General features: G+C 40.3%; 2 protein-coding genes across 5 annotated transcripts in view; both read left to right on the top strand.

The window, feature by feature from the left end:
* Window positions 1-18,160, top strand: part of rps16 (ribosomal protein S16) — a 457,927-nt gene that overhangs the window by 291,416 nt on the left and 148,351 nt on the right. Inside the window, exon 1 of one of the 2 annotated variants that reach the window (XM_060903801.1) lies at window positions 8,406-8,409. The exons of the other annotated variant lie outside the window; for it this stretch is intronic. Within the exon in view, the coding sequence (XP_060759784.1) occupies window positions 8,406-8,409 (4 nt within the window). Of the gene's footprint in view, window positions 1-8,405; window positions 8,410-18,160 lie in introns of those variants that run through there. 2 annotated transcript variants of the gene reach the window in all.
* The window catches only part of lin7a (lin-7 homolog A (C. elegans)), a 94,085-nt gene that overhangs the window by 45,648 nt on the left and 30,277 nt on the right, over window positions 1-18,160 (top strand). For all 3 annotated transcript variants that reach the window (XM_060903798.1, XM_060903796.1, XM_060903797.1), the window contains exon 2: window positions 4,796-4,914. In XM_060903798.1, coding sequence (XP_060759781.1) covers window positions 4,796-4,914 — 119 coding nt within the window. The remainder of the gene's footprint in view (window positions 1-4,795; window positions 4,915-18,160) is intronic.

The raw sequence follows: 18,160 nt of genomic DNA, 5'->3' as shown, positions 1-18,160 counted from the left end.
GACCCCCTGAAACTCAAGGCAGTTGCTGACTGGCCCACCTCATCCTCTCGGCGAGAACTCCAGCGGTTTCTTGGGTTTGCGAATTTCTACAGGCGATTCATCAGGAACTTTAGTATGGTGGCTGGGCCCCTCACGGCTCTAACTTCCACCAAGGTCCCTTTCAGCTGGGAGGAAGGGGCCGAGAAGGCGTTCTCGGAGCTCAAACAAAGGTTCACGTCAGCACCTATACTCACCATTCCAGATCTGTCCCGGCAGTTTGTGGTTGAGGTCGATGCTTCGGAGTCAGAGGTGGGGGCCATATTGTCCCAAAGATCGGCTAGTGACAACAAGCTTCATCCTTGCTCCTTCTTCTCTCATCAGCTTTCCCCCTCTGAGAGAAACTATGACGTTGGCAATAGGGAACTGTTGGCCGTTAAACTGGCCTTGGAAGAATGGAGACATTGGTTGGAGGACTCAGACCTTCCCTTCATCGTATGGACAGATCACAAGAACCTCGAATACCTCAGGACTGCCAAGCACCTCAATTCTCATCAGGCCTGATGTTCTCTTCTTTTCTCGCTTCAAGTTCACACTTTCCTTCCACCCAGGCTCCAAGAATGGTAAGCCCGATGCCTTGTCCAGAATGTTTTCTCCTCTCCAGGAGGAATCGACCTCCCCTGAGACTATCCCTCCTCCATGGTGCCTGGTAATAACGGCGCTGGTAAAAGAACAGCGACTGTACCGGCTGAAGGTTGCGCGGGTCTCTGCTGCGGCGCGCGAGCAACGGGACATCACTACTGCACCGGATGGGGCGGGGCAAAATGACTGGCCGTAGATTCTATCAAAAGTTCGATCTAAATTGACCATGGTTGCAAAATATTGGCCAAAAATACGCAAACACTACGAAATATGAAAGTACGATGAAAAAGAAACATTCTATTGCCTTATACTGCAAGACTAAAACAAAATAAAACTGTCAAAACTCACCTTTTCAGCGATAACGTCTGAACAGATCACCCGCGTAACAGAGACCGCAAATGGAAGCACGATCAACTTCTAACTGCTGGAGTGGAAAATTCCATTCTACACATGCAAATTGTTAATGTGTGTCCTTCCCCGCACACAAATAACACGCTACGGTAAAAATAGACCACAACTCATTTTATAGCTCAGAAATTCATACAAGACCAGCTACCATCGTAACATATTCTGTAAGAAACATATTCTATACCTAACTTTCAGCTTTCGCTTTAAAAAACAAATTCCAGATTTATAACTAAATTTTTATATGGCGTAGTGATTTTAAGTTACTACTTTTGGTGAGGTAGTGACCTCGACCCTGAGGCTTTCCGTTTAGATCAAAACACACGATCATATTGGTTTTGCGGAAAATGGAGTTACAACGGTGATCAAATATTTTGCGTGATGTTTTATTACGGTTATGATTATTCTGTGAGCGCACCAATCCTTAGGTGTATAAAGTTACAACTTAAAATACAATTAGTGATAACTGTAGACTTTTCAGTGGACTACAACCTTTTTAAGGGAATGCGATGTAGTCGACCATTTATCATGTCCCAGATCAAGCCGCCATTTTTCCACAAATTTTGCCAAATTCTGAATAGAGTATTCACATCAAAGATTTAGTTTTATCTGTATTATTTCTTTCATCATTTTATTTCAAATTAAAACCAACATCACCATTCAAAACCGTATAGTTTATTGACTGTGAGTATATTTAGTGGGGTTCCCCCACAGTACCCAGTTTCTGAGACAGACCCAGATATAAGTTTTCTTCACTGTGTGTTCAGTGTTGAAGTTCTCAGCAGGTTTCCAGAATGACCTCATACTAAATCATTAAAGTCAGATTAACGCTGCTGCACAGAGGAAACCCAGAGCTCGTTAGCAACTCTGCTAATGAGCGTGCTTCAATCGTGAAACCTGAACGCACATTTATCCAGCCGGATGCACTCATTCTTGCTGAAGTGTGAGAAGAAACAGGAGCTTTCTAGTAATTCCCGGTGTCAGTCAAATGCCGCTCGATGGTTATGACTTCACAGTTATGTTAATACAGTCAGAGACTGGATCAGTTCACACTTCCACAGCTTAAAATGAAGGTTCTAGAAACATAGCTCATGTGTTGATAATCAATGATGTATCAGAATACTGATCACTCACTGACATCATGATATTGTCCAAAAATGTGCATTAATATGATATCGTATATAAAACTAATATTGTTTTGGAATTGGATTTAGGTTTGAGTTAAGATCAGAAGCTGAACACTACAAACTCAGAGCTAAAATTAAATCCTTGGATATGTTGAGAGGCCCTGTGATGACCTGGCGACTTGTCCAGGGTGTTCGCCCGTAGTCAGCTGGGATAGGCTCCAGCTTGCCTGCGACCCTGTAGAACAGGATAAAGCGGTTACAGATAATGAGATGAGATGAGATGAGATATGTTGAGAGTGATTATGAGATAGATAGATAGATAGATAGATAGATAGATAGATAGATAGATAGATAGATAGATAGATAGATAGATAGATAGATAGATGGTGATGTGTAAGAAAGTGAAATCACTCAACTGTGGTTTCAGTCAAACAGACAACACAATAATGTACTAACTGTTTAATGGTGTGAGACCTCTGTTGTTAGGCAACTGGTAAACAGGAGCCAACACTAGCTAGTGATTCATACTAAAGCCTAGGTCACAACCAGACATACGATTTTTTGGCTGTGCGATTTTTGGCATTTCCCAAATCGCTGCGTTTTTTTTGTTCATGGAGAAAGACGCACGTTGGCCGAAAGTTTGTCTTGCAACCTGAAAAAATGTAAGCACCCGTAGAGTTTGTTTGACATGACAAAGAACCTCTGCGGCCGGTCTGCGGCCAGTCTACGGCTCGAAAATCAGCACGTCACATGTGCGCTCTCCGTGCGTTTCACGCGCGCCCTCTGTGCGTTTCTTGCGTTTTTTGCACGTACACCGGCCGTAGGAGCACGTACGGCTGGTTGTGACCGAGGCTTAACTAACTAACTAACTTGCACACAGCTGCTAAAGTTTTTTTATATAAATAGGAAGGCAAAGTGGGTGGCACGGTGGTGTAGTGGTTAGCGCTGTCGCCTCACAGCAAGAAGGTCCAGGTTCGAGCCCTGTGGCTGGCGAGGGCCTTTCTGTGCGGAGTTTGCATGTTCTCCCCGTGTCCGCGTGGGTTTCCTCCGGGTGCTCCGGTTTCCTCCACAGTCCAAAGACATGCAGGTTAGGTTAACTGGTGACTCTAAATTGAGCGTAGGTGTGAATGTGAGTGTGAATGGTTGTCTGTGTCTATGTGTCAGCCCTGTGATGACCTGGCGACTTGTCCAGGGTGTACCCCGCCTTTCGCCCGTAGTCAGCTGGGATAGGCTCCAGCTTGCCTGCGACCCTGTAGAACAGGATAAAGCAGCTAGAGATAATGAGATGAGATGAGATGAGATGAGATGAGATGAGATGAGATGAGATGAGATGAGATGAGATATTTCATGGCTAAACTGACTATTGATCTAGCTAGCATGCAGCTTATAAGGCTTTTATACTGACAGTATAAAGACATTGAGACTGGAAATGAGACAGAACAATCCAGAACATCAACTTTTACCTCAGATGTGTTGCTAAATTACTAAGAGAAGACTAAAACTATGCTGTAATTACATTAGCATTGCAGTGCTAACTGTGTTGTTGTGTGTGTGAATCTGTGTGAATGTTATATACTGCGTTGAGGTTAGAACACACATAAAGAAGATTCTCTCAGGCAGTAATGTGTCTCACTGGGGTTCTGTGTTACTTTACTTTGTTTTTATAGAACTCGCAACTGTACCGATTTCACCCTCGAGACGTTACGGGTCAAACTGTGAACTATGCTAGACTTTATTTAAACAAACAACGCGGCATCATCATCTCACAATCTCTCTCTCTCTCTCTCTCTCTCTCTCTCTCTCTCTCTCTCGCTGTATTTCAATTTCATGTCTGTCTGTCCTACTGTCCATCTGACTTCCTGTTCATTCTACATGTCTATCTACTCATCCATCTGTCTCAGTGTTTGTCTGTCCAACTGTCTGTCTGTCTGTCCATCTTTTTATGTCTGTTGATCTATCTTCCATCTGTCTGTCTACCTGTCTTTTTGTATATCTATCTAACAGGCTGTCCATCTGTCTTCCATCTCCCTGTCTTTTTCTGCCTGTCTTTCTGCCTGTCTATCTAGACAGTGCAGTGATACAGTTGTCTGTTTCTTGGCCTTTAGAGATTTTATGTCTTTCTGATTGACTCAGTGCAACTCTGTGTCTGCTTCACTGATAAAGTAATATAGAGTCTCTCTCTCTCTCTTTCTCTCTCTCTTGCTGTGTGTGTGTGTGTGTGTGTGTGTGTGTGTGTGTGTGTGTGTGTGTGTGTGTTTTCATCCCAATGTCAGTAAATTGCTTGAACTATCTGGAAAAAGAAAATTGCATTGCCTCCTGTTCTGCAGAGTAATGAGACAGAACACACACTCGCTATGGCATCCTTTATCCCACACACTGTTTTATCCCACACATTCGTTTGTCTCATACACTCGTTTAACACATACACTTGTTTATCATATACACTCATTTGTCCCACACACATTTAATCCACACACTTGTGTATCCTACACACTTGTTTATCCTAAACACACTTTTATCCCACACACTTGTTTATCCCACATGCTCAGTCTCTTGCTTTATCCCAGCTACAAAATGTTTACATTTATTTTATTTTATATCAACTGCAATCTCTCTCTCCCTCTCTCCCTCTCTCTCTCTCTCAGACGTGGCGAGGGCGATCGAGCTGTTGGAGAAGCTGCAGGAATCAGGTGATGTTCCAGGTCACAAGCTGCAGTCACTGAAGAAGGTTCTGCAGAGTGAATTCTGTACAGCCATCCGAGAGGTCAGTCACCTGACACCAGCCATCTTTAACCTCCGCTTGAGCCCTTATAACACTTTATTACACTTTATAACAGTTACAGCCAGAGTTCCACTGATAGCAGCACTGTGTCTTTCAGCGTGGATATAACATCTCATCTCATCTCATCTCATTATCTCTAGCCGCTTTATCCTGTTCTACAGGGTTGCAGGCAAGCTGGAGCCTATCCCAGCTGACTACGGGCGAAAGGCGGGGTACACCCTGGACAAGTCGCCAGGTCATCACAGGGCTGACACATAGACACAGACAACCATTCACACTCACATTCACACCTACGCTCAATTTAGAGTCACCAGTTAACCTAACCTGCATGTCTTTGGACTGTGGGGGAAACCGGAGCACCCGGAGGAAACCCACGCGGACACGGGGAGAACATGCAAACTCCGCACAGAAAGGCCCTCGCCGGCCACGGGGCTCGAACCCGGACCTTCTTGCTGTGAGGCGACAGCGCTAACCACTACACCACCGTGCCGCCCCGTGGATATAAAAAATAATCCATAATACAGCATTTCTGTGTACTTTGTTCTAGTATTAACATATAAATGTTTTGACCAATTTTTGTGTGTTTGGATGTTCTAGAACATTTTTGTGCATTCCCATTTTCTAAAATGTGTTTAAATATCCTAGAAGGTTTCATGCTTTTGGGTGTTCTATAAGATTTTTCTGCATTTGAATGTTCTAAACCATTGTTCTTTGTTGGTTCTAGAATGCATTTGTTCATTGGGATGCTCTAGAACATTTTTAATGAGCCTGGACATATAAGAATGTGTTTTATGTTTTTGGATTTTCTAGATGTTATGTAGAGGAATGCTCCAAAATATCTTGCTACATACTAGATTATTTGTTCTAGACGTTCTAGATCACTTTCATACATATTTGGATGTACTAGGATACTTTTTATGTGATTGGATGTTCTAGATCACACTTTGTTTTGATTTTCTAGACTACACTGTTTGCTTGGAAGTTCTAAATCATGCTTTGTATGTTGGAATGTTCTCGATTGTGCTCTGTCTTGGGACATTCTAGATCATGCTTTGTGTGTTGGAATGTTCTAGATTACACTTTGAGTTGGAATGTTCTAGATCACACTTTGTGCTGGGATGTTCTGGATCACACTTTGTGTTGGGGTGTTCTAGATTGCACTTTGTGTTGGAATGTTCTGGATCACACTGTGTTGGGATGTTCTGGATCACACTTTGTGTTGGGATGTTCTAAATCACACTTTGTGTTGGGATGTTCTGGATCACACTTTGTGTTGGAATATTCTATATCACACTTTGTGTTGGGATGTTCTAAATCACACTTTGTGTTGGAATGTTCTATATCACACTTTGTGTTGGGATGTTCTAAATCACACTTTGTGTTGGGATGTTCTAAATTACACTTTGTGTTGGGATGTTCTGGATCACACTTTGTGTTGGAATATTCTATATCACACTTTGTGTTGGGATGTTCTAAATCACACTTTGTGTTGGAATGTTCTATATCACACTTTGTGTTGGGATGTTCTAAATCACACTTTGTGTTGGGATGTTCTGGATCACATTTTTTGTGTTGGATCACATTTTTGCGTTCTAAGTCATGCTTTGCTTGTTGATGTTCTAGATTACGCTTTGTGTTAATAATAATAATAATAATAATAATAATATTATTATTATTATTATTATTATTATTATTATTGAGGAAACTTTTTCATGATACATGATTTTCAAAAAGGACTTCATAAATTAAAACTGCTAATAAATACAAATAAACAGTGTTTAGAGTTATAAATACATTAAAAACTAATAATTATGATAATTATGAATATCTAGTATGTAAAAAAATGTTAGGTTACACTTAAAAATATGAACGTTCTCTGATTCTCTAATTTCCTGGTTAAGTGTATTGTAATCTTTGACTGTCTGAAATTCAGTCCTTTGCTTTCTCCAGTTCCTCTGAGTTTTGGGGAGCCTGAGTTTATCCTTATTTCTTGTGTTATATTTATGTCGATCTTGATGCCTAATCAAATTCAAATTGTGTTCTGCAAGTCTGTTTAGACACTTAAACTCATACACACATCTTCTCTGGAACCGTCTTTTCTCCAGAGATACCCACTTAAGTGTGGCAAGATCATGCCTAGCAGAAGAATAAAAAGATCTATCTACGTAGAATTAATTTAGCAGCCTTATTTTGTAGCACTTGTAAACTAGCCATTAAAGTTACATTATATTTGTCTCCCCAAACTATATCCGCATACTCAAAGGCATAACAAGACTATTATAAAAAAAGAAGGCGTGATTTAAAAGACAGTAAATGCTTGATACGTCTCAGTAGACCAAGCCTTTGATTAATTTTACTAGCCACATATTCAACATTGTTTGTCCATGTAAAATCAGGTGATATATAAATTCTTAAATATTTAAAACTACTGACATTATCCACATTATGATTTAAGATAGTTGGTGTTAGGGGCACTTTACTTTCCAGTCTGCGATTACTACCTATCAGCATAGATTTGGTTTTCTCCAGATTCAATGTTAACTCATGTTCGTTCAGCCACTTTGCAACAGTCAGGAGGTCTTGGTTTAGCTTTTCACTCAAATCCTGGGAGAATGAGCCATAACAGTAGATCACTGTATTATCTGCATAGAGTGACGCATAACAGTAATCCAAGACACTTGGCAAGTCACTGATGTAAATAGCAAACAACAAGGGGCCTAGAATACTCCCCTGGGGGACCCCGTTGGTAACAGACAGTTCACTGGATAACTCATTTTTGCACCGTGTGCTGTTTCCTATTAGTGATATAAGACTGAAACCAATGAAGGAAATTCCAAGACAAACCGATCGCCGATAGCTTAGATAACAGAATCTCATGGTCCACCGTGTCAAAAGCCTTAGTTAGATCCAAAAACATGGCCCTGCATAGTCTCCCCTGCTCCATACTCAGAAGAACTTCGTCGGCAAAAGACGTCAGTGCAGATACAGTAGAAAGTCCCTGCCAAACCCCTTGTAAGTAGATTATTTGTAGCCAAGTATTGATACAATTGTGAATGTATGGCCTTCTCAAGAATCTTACTTCGTGTGGGCAAAATAGAAATAGGCCGATAATTCGAAACATTTGTCCGGTCTCCTGACTTAAACAAGGCTGTGATTTTTGAACATTTCCACAGCATTGGAAAATTACCTGTGCGGATTGATAAGTTCAACAATTTAGTAATGGATGGAGTAATTGTATGAGCAGAAGGTTTAAGAAGTCGCGCACTTATTTTGTCCAAACCGATCGCTTTGTTTGGCTTCAAAGAAAGAAGCTGTTGAAGCACAGACGATTCCTCCAACTCAGCCAACTGGAACTGAGACACTGGTGGGTTCCTGTGGGAATTACGACTTGGACAGGTAGTTGCTATTTTGTCAGCCAGACGCCTTCCAATAGATGCGAAAAAACTGTTCATAACCGAGGCGTGGTAGGCTGAATGCCATCAGAGATAATACACTGAACCCTTTGTGATGTAAAATTACGATGACACACTTCATTTACCGCCTTCCATACTTTTTTGGAGTCCCCTTTAGCATCTTCAATCATGTCGCAATAATATTTTACCTTGGCAGATTTTACTGTGTTGTAATGTTCTAAATCATGCTTTGCTTTTTGATGTTCTAGATTATGCTTTGTGTGTTGGGATGTCTAAATCACTGTTTGTGTCGGGATGTTCTAGATAATGCTTTGTGTGTTGGAATGTTCTAGGTCATGGTTTGTGTGTTGGAATGCTCTGGATCACGTGTGTTGGGATGGTCTAGATATCACTCTAAGTTGGGATAGTCTAAATCACACCTTGTGTGTTTTTAATGTTCTAGATATCACTGTATATTGGGATGTTCTAAATGACTTTTTGTGTTATGGGATGTTTTAGATCACGCTGTGTGTTAGGATGTTCTAGATCACGCTGTGTGTGTTAGGATGTTCTAGATCATGCTGTGTGTGTTAGGATGTTCTAGATCATGCTGTGTGTGTTAGAATGTTCTACATCATGCTGTGTGTGTTAGGATGTTCTCGATCACGCTGTGTGTGTTAGGATGTTCTCGATCACGCTGTGTGTGTTAGAATGTTCTAGATCACACTGTGTGTGTTAGGATGTTCTAGATCACGCTGTGTGTGTTAGGATGTTCTAGATTACGCTTTGTGTATTAGGATGTTCTACATCATGCTGTGTGTGTTAGGATGTTCTAGATTATGCTTTGTGTGTTAGGATGTTCTAGATTACGCTTTGTGTGTTAGGATGTTCTAGATCACACTGTGTGTGTTAGGATGTTCTCGATCACGCTGTGTGTGTTAGGATGTTCTACATCATGCTGTGTGTGTTAGGATGTTCTAGATCACACTCTGTGTTAGGATGTTCTAGATTACGCTTTGTGTGTTAGAATGTTCTAGATCACGCTTTGTGTGTTAGGATGTTCTAGATTACGCTTTGTGTGTTAGGATGTTCTAGATTACGCTTTGTGTGTTAGGATGTTCTAGATTACTCTTTGTGTGTTAGGATGTTCTAGATCATGCTGTGTGTGTTAGGATGTTCTACATCACACTGTGTGTGTTAGGATGTTCTAGATCACACTGTGTGTGTTAGGATGTTCTAGATTACGCTTTGTGTGTTAGGATGTTCTAGATCACACTGTGTGTGTTAGGATGTTCTAGATCACGCTGTGTGTGTTAGGATGTTCTAGATTACGCTTTGTGTATTAGGATGTTCTACATCATGCTGTGTGTGTTAGGATGTTCTAGATTATGCTTTGTGTGTTAGGATGTTCTAGATTACGCTTTGTGTGTTAGGATGTTCTAGATCACACTGTGTGTGTTAGGATGTTCTCGATCACGCTGTGTGTGTTAGGATGTTCTACATCATGCTGTGTGTGTTAGGATGTTCTAGATCACACTCTGTGTTAGGATGTTCTAGATTACGCTTTGTGTGTTAGGATGTTCTAGATTACGCTTTGTTGTGTTAGGATGTTCTAGATTACGCTTTGTGTGTTAGGATGTTCTAGATTACGCTTTGTGTGTTAGGATGTTCTAGATTATGCTTTGTGTGTTAGGATGTTCTAGATTACGCTTTGTTGTGTTAGGATGTTCTAGATTACGCTTTGTGTGTTAGGATGTTCTAGATTATGCTTTGTGTGTTAGGATGTTCTAGATTACGCTTTGTGTGTTAGGATGTTCTAGATTACGCTTTGTGTGTTAGGATGTTCTAGATTACGCTTTGTGTGTTAGGATGTTCTAGATTATGCTTTGTGTGTTAGGATGTTCTAGATTACGCTCTGTTGTGTTAGGATGTTCTAGATTACGCTTTGTGTGTTAGGATGTTCTAGATTACGCTTTGTGTGTTAGGATGTTCTAGATTACGCTTTGTGTGTTAGGATGTTCTAGATTATGCTTTGTGTGTTAGGATGTTCTAGATTACGCTTTGTGTGTTAGGATGTTCTAGATTATGCTTTGTGTGTTAGGATGTTCTAGATTACGCTTTGTGTGTTAGGATGTTCTAGATTACGCTTTGTTGTGTTAGGATGTTCTAGATTACGCTTTGTGTGTTAGGATGTTCTAGATTACGCTTTGTGTGTTAGGATGTTCTAGATTATGCTTTGTGTGTTAGGATGTTCTAGATTACGCTTTGTTGTGTTAGGATGTTCTAGATTACGCTTTGTGTGTTAGGATGTTCTAGATTATGCTTTGTGTGTTAGGATGTTCTAGATTACGCTTTGTGTGTTAGGATGTTCTAGATTACGCTTTGTGTGTTAGGATGTTCTAGATTACGCTTTGTGTGTTAGGATGTTCTAGATTACGCTTTGTGTGTTAGGATGTTCTAGATTACGCTTTGTTGTGTTAGGATGTTCTAGATTACGCTTTGTGTGTTAGGATGTTCTAGATTACTCTTTGTGTGTTAGGATGTTCTAGATTATGCTTTGTGTGTTAGGATGTTCTAGATTACGCTTTGTATGTTAGGATGTTCTAGATTACGCTTTGTGTGTTAGGATGTTCTAGATTACGCTTTGTGTGTTAGGATGTTCTAGATTATGCTTTGTGTGTTAGGATGTTCTAGATTACGCTTTGTGTGTTAGGATGTTCTAGATTACGCTTTGTTGTGTTAGGATGTTCTAGATTACGCTTTGTGTGTTAGGATGTTCTAGATTATGCTTTGTGTGTTAGGATGTTCTAGATTACGCTTTGTGTGTTAGGATGTTCTAGATTATGCTTTGTGTGTTAGGATGTTCTAGATTACGCTTTGTGTGTTAGGATGTTCTAGATTATGCTTTGTGTGTTAGGATGTTCTAGATTACGCTTTGTGTGTTAGGATGTTCTAGATTACTCTTTGTGTGTTAGGATGTTCTAAATTATGCTTTGTGTGTTAGGATGTTCTAGATTATGCTTTGTGTGTTAGGATGTTCTAGATTACGCTTTGTGTGTTAGGATGTTCTAGATCATGCTGTGTGTGTTAGGATGTTCATGTGTTTGGATATTTCAGGTCACTTTTTGTGCATTTGAAGGATGTTTCTCAGCAGTGTTTATAGCTCATGGTTCAGTCTGAATGAGCTTCATGGCTTAGATCAGATGGAAGAATTACAGAATGAAGGCACACACACACACACACACACACACACACACACACACACACACACACACACACACAGAGGAAGTAGATGTGGATAATTGCTGTGTTTATGGTGGGACTCGCCCTCCATCTGTGCAGTGTGTGTGGTTTCTCCACGACTGTGTTCATGTGAGAGATGAAGTTATGCCTCTGGCATGATTACATGCCATTACTATTGTACCTGCTCTGTGTGTGTGTGTGTGTGTGTGTGTGTGTGTGTGTGTGTGTGTGTGTGTGTGTGTGTGTGTGTGTGTAAGATTACACTTATCTTGTGTGTGAGGATCAGTGTTTATTGTTGTAATGAGTTCTCAGAATTTGACAGGAAGTTGATTCTGTGATTAAGTTGGGATTAGTAAATCTGATCCATCCAGTCTACATGACAGAAGCGGAGCTGGTGCTGAAGGAGCAGTAATGAACAGTAATGAACAGTAATGAACAGTACAGTAATGAACAGTAATGAACAGTAATGAACAGTACAGTAATGAACAGTAATGAACAGTGCGTGTTCGGGTCGTATCTTTCAGTGAATGCAGCATTTTATTGACACTACAGATTCTAATCTAAATCCTGTACTATCTGTACTATGAGTACAGTAAGTCTGTTTCCCATCACTGTGAAAGTAGGTGGAGTTTCTGTGTGTGTGTGTGTGTGTGTGTGTGTGTGTGTGTGTGTGTGTGTGTGTGTGTGTAAGATTAAAATGTAAATGTGAGGCAAGTGTAATAAGAGGGTGATTACGGACTGAGAGCTGAATGAGTCACAGCTCCGCCTCTGCTCTGGGACAAGAGTGTGTGTGTGTGTGTGTGTGTGTGTGTGTGTGTGTGTGTGTGTGTGTGTGTGTGTGCTAATAGTGTAATTGTGCCACACTTTTTGTATGACAGCTACACAATGTACCAGAGGGAGACAGGGATATTGTCCAAGTTCATCTACCTCCCTTCTCTCTCTCTCTCTCTGTTTCTCCCTGTTTCTCTCTCTCTCTTTCTCTGTTTCTTTCTGTTTCTCTCTCTTTCTCTGTTTCTCTCTCTCTCTGTTTATCTCTTTGTTTTTCTCTGTTTCTTTCTGTTTCTCTCTCTCTCGTTCTCTCTCTCTTTCTCTCTGTTTCTCTCTCTGTTTCTTTCTGTTTCTCTCTCGTTCTCTCTCTCTTTCTGTTTCTCTCTCTCTCTGTTTCTCTCTGTTTCTTTCTGTTTCTCTCTCATTCTCTTTCTCTCTCTGTTTCTCTCTCTCGCTGTTTCTCTGTTTCTTTCTGCTTCTCTCTCTCTCTCGTTCTCTCTCTGTTTCTTTCTGCTTCTCTCTCTCTCGTTCTCTCTCTCTGTTTCTTTCTGCTTCTCTCTCTCTCTCGTTCTCTCTCTCTGTTTCTTTCTGTTTCTCTCTCTCTCTCTCATTCTGTCTCTTTCTCTCTCCTGTTTCTCTCTGTTTCTTTCTGCTTCTGTCTCTCTCATTCTCTCTCTTTCTCTCTCTGTTTCTCTCCGTTTCTTTCTGTTTCTCTCTCTCTCGTTCTCTCTCTCTTTCTGTCTCTCTCTGTTTTTCTCTGTTTCTTTCTGTTTCTCTCTCTCTCTGTTTCTCTCTCTGTTTCTCTCTCCCTCTGTTTCTCTCTCTGTTTCTCTCGCTGTTTTTCTCTGTTTCTTTCTGTTTCTCTCTCTCTCATTCTCTCTCTCTTTCTCTCTCTGTTTCTCTCTCTCGCTGTTTCTCTGTTTCTTTCTGCTTCTCTCTCTTGTTCTCTCTCTCTGTTTCTTTCTGCTTCTCTCTCTCTCGTTCTCTCTCTCTGTTTCTTTCTGCTTCTCTCTCTCTCGTTCTCTCTCTCTGTTTCTTTCTGCTTCTCTCTCTCTCGTTCTCTCTCTCTGTTTCTTTCTGCTTCTCTCTCTCTCGTTCTCTCTCTCTGTTTCTTTCTGTTTCTCTCTCTCATTCTCTCTCTCCCTCTGTTTCTCTCTCTGTTTCTCTCGCTGTTTCTCTCTGTTTCTTTCTGTTTCTCTCTCTCTCTCATTCTTTCTCTCCCTCTGTTTCTCTCTCTCTGTTTCTTTGTGTTTCTCTCTCTCTCATTGTCTCTCTTTCTGTTTTTCTCTCTCTCTCTCTGTTTCTCTCTTGCTCTCCCTCTCTATATTTCTCTCTCTCTCTCTCTCTCTGTTTCTTTCTGTTTCTCTCTGTTTCTCTCTTGCTCTCTCTCTCTCATTCTATCAGACCCATCACTGCTTTTCAAGGGCATCCTTTTACACGGTCACACAGTAAAACGTAATGACCAGGAGACTAAGTGCTTGTGTGTGTGTGTGTGTGTGTGTGTGTGTGTGTGTGTGTGTGTGTGTGTGTGTGTGTGTGTGTGTGTGTGTTAATGCATGCATATTCCCCGTGCAGTACAATAAATCTGGGTTAATGAGAACCAGCTAAAGCGAAACGGAGAGCAGAGAATAAGAGGGAGATGAGAGAAAGATGAGGATTATACATTCATGATGCACTTTAAGTGAGCAGTATTTTTCTTCTCCTCACTGAGGCGTAAAAAAAATGCGGTTCGGATTAGGGTAAGCTAATATGTGTAATAATTAACAGACGTCTTTACTTATTAAGTTAAAGGTTAAGCAGACTCTGAACACTGGGCTAAACTCAGTTTCTCAGCAACGTGTAGATAAACTCTGTGTTTATATTATTAAAAGTATGTAGAATATAATTTTACAAGCATACAAGTCTCACACAGACACAGATTGACAGTCAGATTTATTAACAGCCTGGTTTACAGGTATAATTTGAAAATTTACAGTTAATATTTACAGATTTTCTGTACAGATCTAGATAAACATAAGGTGTACAAATTTAAGTGCAGATACACAGCAGTACAGATTTACACTGTAGATTTACAGATTAGGTGAACGTGTACAGATTTGCAGTGCAGATGTGTATAGATTTATAGATTTACACTACAGATAAACACATCGACAGTGAATATTTACAGATTTACACTGTACATACTTACAGTGTAGATTTACAGATTTAAGATTACAGGTGCTTGAAAGTTTGTGAACCCTTTAGAATTTTCTATATTTCTGCATAAATATGACCTAAAACATCATCAGATTTTCACACAAGTCCTAAAAGTAGATAAAGAGAACCCAGTTAAACAAATGAGACAAAAATATTATACTTGGTCATTTATTTATTGAGGAAAATTATCCAATATTACATATCTGTGAGTGGTAAAAGTATGTGAACCTTTGCTTTCAGTATCTGGTGTGACCCCCTTGTGCAGCAATAACTGCAACTAAACGTTTGCGGTAACTGTTGATCAGTCCTGCACACCGGCTTGGAGGAATTTTAGCCCGTTCCTCCGTACAGAACAGCTTCAACTCTGGGATGTTGGTGGGTTTCCTCACATGAACTGCTCGCTTCAGGTCCTTCCACAGCATTTCCATTGGATTAAGGTCAGGACTTTGACTTGGCCATTCCAAAACATTAACTTTATTCTTCTTTAACCATTCTTTGGTTGAACGACTTGTGTGCTTAGGGTTGTTGTCTTGCTGCATGACCCACCTTCTCTTGAGATTCAGTTCATGGACAGATGTCCTGACATTTTCCTTTAGAATTCACTGGTATAATTCAGAATTCATTGTTCCATCAATGATGGCAAGCCGTCCTGGATCAGATGCAGCAAAACAGGCCCAAACCATGATACTACCACCACCATGTTTCACAGATGGGATAAGGTTCTTATCCTGGAATGCAGTGTTTTCCTTTCTCCAAACATAACGCTTCTCATTTAAACCAAAATTCTATTTTGGTCTCATCCATCCACAGAACAGTTTTCCAATAGCCTTCTGGCTTGTCCACATGAGCTTTAGGAAACTGCAGACGAGCAGGAATGTTCTTTTTGGAGACCAGTGGCTTTCTCCTTGCAACCCTGCCATGCAGACCATTGTTGTTCAGTGTTCTCCTGATGGTGGACTCATGAACATTAACATTAGCCAATGTGAGAGAGGCCTTCAGTTGCTTAGAAGTTACCCTGGGGTCCTTTGTGACCTCACCGACTATTACACGCCTTGCTCTTGGAGTGATCTTTGTTGATCGACCACTCCTGGGGAGGGTAACAGTGGTCTTGAATTTCCTCCGTTTGTACACAATCTGTCTGACTGTGGATTGGTGGAGTCCAAACTCTTTAGAGATGGTTTTGTAACCTTTTCCAGCCTGATGAGCATCAACAACGCTTTTTCTGAGGTCCTCAGAAATCTCCTTTGTTCGTGCCATGATGCACTTCCACAAACATGTGTTGTGAAGATCAGACTTTGATTGATCCCTGTTCTTTAAATAAAACAGGGTGCCCACTCACACCTGATTGTCATCCCAATTGATTGAAAACACCAGACTCTAATTTCACCTTCAAATTAACTGCTAATCCTAGAGGTTCACATACTTTTGCCACTCGCAGATATGTGATATTGGATCATTTTCCTCAATAGATAAATGACCAAGTATAATATTTTTGTTTCATTTGTTTAACTGGGTTCTCTTTATCAATTTTTAGGACTTGTGTGAAAATCTGATGATGTTTTAGGTCATACTTATGCAGAAATATAGAAAATTCTAAAGGGTTCACAAACTTTCAAGCACCACTGTATAATTCAGAATTCATTGTTCCATCAATGGTGGCAAGCCATCCTGGCCCAGATGCAGCAAAACAGGCCCAAACCATGATACTACCACCACCATGTTTCACAGATGGGATAAGCTTCTTATGCTGGAATGCAGTTGTAAGGGCCAGTTAAGCAATAATAATTTAAGTTAAAAACAGTTAAAAATGAATGATGATAATTTCATTTTTATTCATACAGGCTTAGAGTATGTTAGTTTAAAATACTAACAAAAAAAGGAACGTAGAAAAGAGTTTTAGAATATAGAAAAAAGAACATAGAAAAGAGTTCCATGTTCTAAATCTTATAATGTGACGTCACTATAGTGGTAACTATGGTAACTGACTGTGTATACCTTAAGTTTCGAGTCAGAACATGGTGGAAGCAACACAGTCTTTTGACCGTGCGCCAGACCTTGTGATTTACCTTGTTGTTTTTAAGTAAACATTTTAGAAAGACAAGGGAAGTTGTCATGTCTCCTCGGTCGTGTGGAAAAAGAGTGGTTTTTTTTTGACTGACTCCAGAAGTGGTACAGTAAACAAGGAAGAGCTAACGGAGTGCCATTACAGCAGTGTTTTCCTTTCTCCAAACATAACGCTTCTCATTTAAACCAAAAAGTTCTATTTTGGTCTCATCCATCCACAAAACATTTTTCCAATACCCTTCTGGCTTGTCCACGTGATCTTTAGCAAACTGCAGACAAGCAGCAATGTTCTTTTTGGAGATCAGTGGCTTTCTCCTTGCAACCCTGCCACGCACACCATTGTTGTTCAGTGTTCTCCTGATGGTGGACTCATGAATATTAACATTAGCCAATGTGAGAGAGGCCTTCAGTTGCTTAGAAGTTACCCTGGGGTCCTTTGTGACCTCGCTGACTATTACACACCTTGCTCTTGGAGTGATCTTTGTTGATCGACCACTCCTGGGGAGGGTAACAGTGGTCTTGAATTTCCTCCATTTGTACACAACCTGTCTGACTGTGGATTGGTGGAGTCCAAACTCTTTAGAGATGGTTTTGTAACCTTTTCCAGCCTGATGAGCATCAACAACGCTTTTTCTGAGGTCCTCAGAAATCTCCTTTATTCGTGCCATGATGCACTTCCACAAACATGTGTTGTGAAGATCAGACTTTGATTGATCCCTGTTCTTTAAATAAAACAGGGTGCCCACTCACACCTGATTGTCATCCCAATTGATTGAAAACACCAGACTCTAATTTCACCTTCAAATTAACTGCTAATCCTAGAGGTTCACATACTTTTGCCACTCGCAGATATGTGATATTGGATCATTTTCCTCAATAGATAAATGACCAAGTATAATATTTTTGTTTCATTTGTTTAACTGGATTCTCTTTATCAATTTTTAGGACTTGTGTGAAAATCTGATGATGTTTTAGGTCATACTTATGCAGAAATATAGAAAATTCTAAAGGGTTCACAAACTTTCAAGCACCACTGTATAATTCAGAATTCATTGTTCCATCAATGGTGGCAAGCCATCCTGGCCCAGATGCAGCAAAACAGGCCCAAACCATGATACTACCACCACCATGTTTCACAGATGGGATAAGCTTCTTATGCTGGAATGCAGTTGTAAGGGCCAGTTAAGCAATAATAATTTAAGTTAAAAACAGTTAAAAATGAATGATGATAATTTCATTTTTATTCATACAGGCTTAGAGTATGTTAGTTTAAAATACTAACAAAAAAAGGAACGTAGAAAAGAGTTTTAGAATATAGAAAAAAGAACATAGAAAAGAGTTCCATGTTCTAAATCTTATAATGTGACGTCACTATAGTGGTAACTATGGTAACTGACTGTGTATACCTTAAGTTTCGAGTCAGAACATGGTGGAAGCAACACAGTCTTTTGACCGTGCGCCAGACCTTGTGATTTACCTTGTTGTTTTTAAGTAAACATTTTAGAAAGACAAGGGAAGTTGTCATGTCTCCTCGGTCGTGTGGAAAAAGAGTGGGGTTTTTTTGA

The sequence above is a fragment of the Neoarius graeffei genome, chromosome 21 (assembly GCF_027579695.1).
Source record: "Neoarius graeffei isolate fNeoGra1 chromosome 21, fNeoGra1.pri, whole genome shotgun sequence".
Lineage (NCBI taxonomy): Eukaryota > Metazoa > Chordata > Actinopteri > Siluriformes > Ariidae > Neoarius > Neoarius graeffei.
The sequence above is the reverse complement of the archived record's forward strand: the minus strand, read 5'-3'. Positions and strand labels throughout refer to the sequence as shown.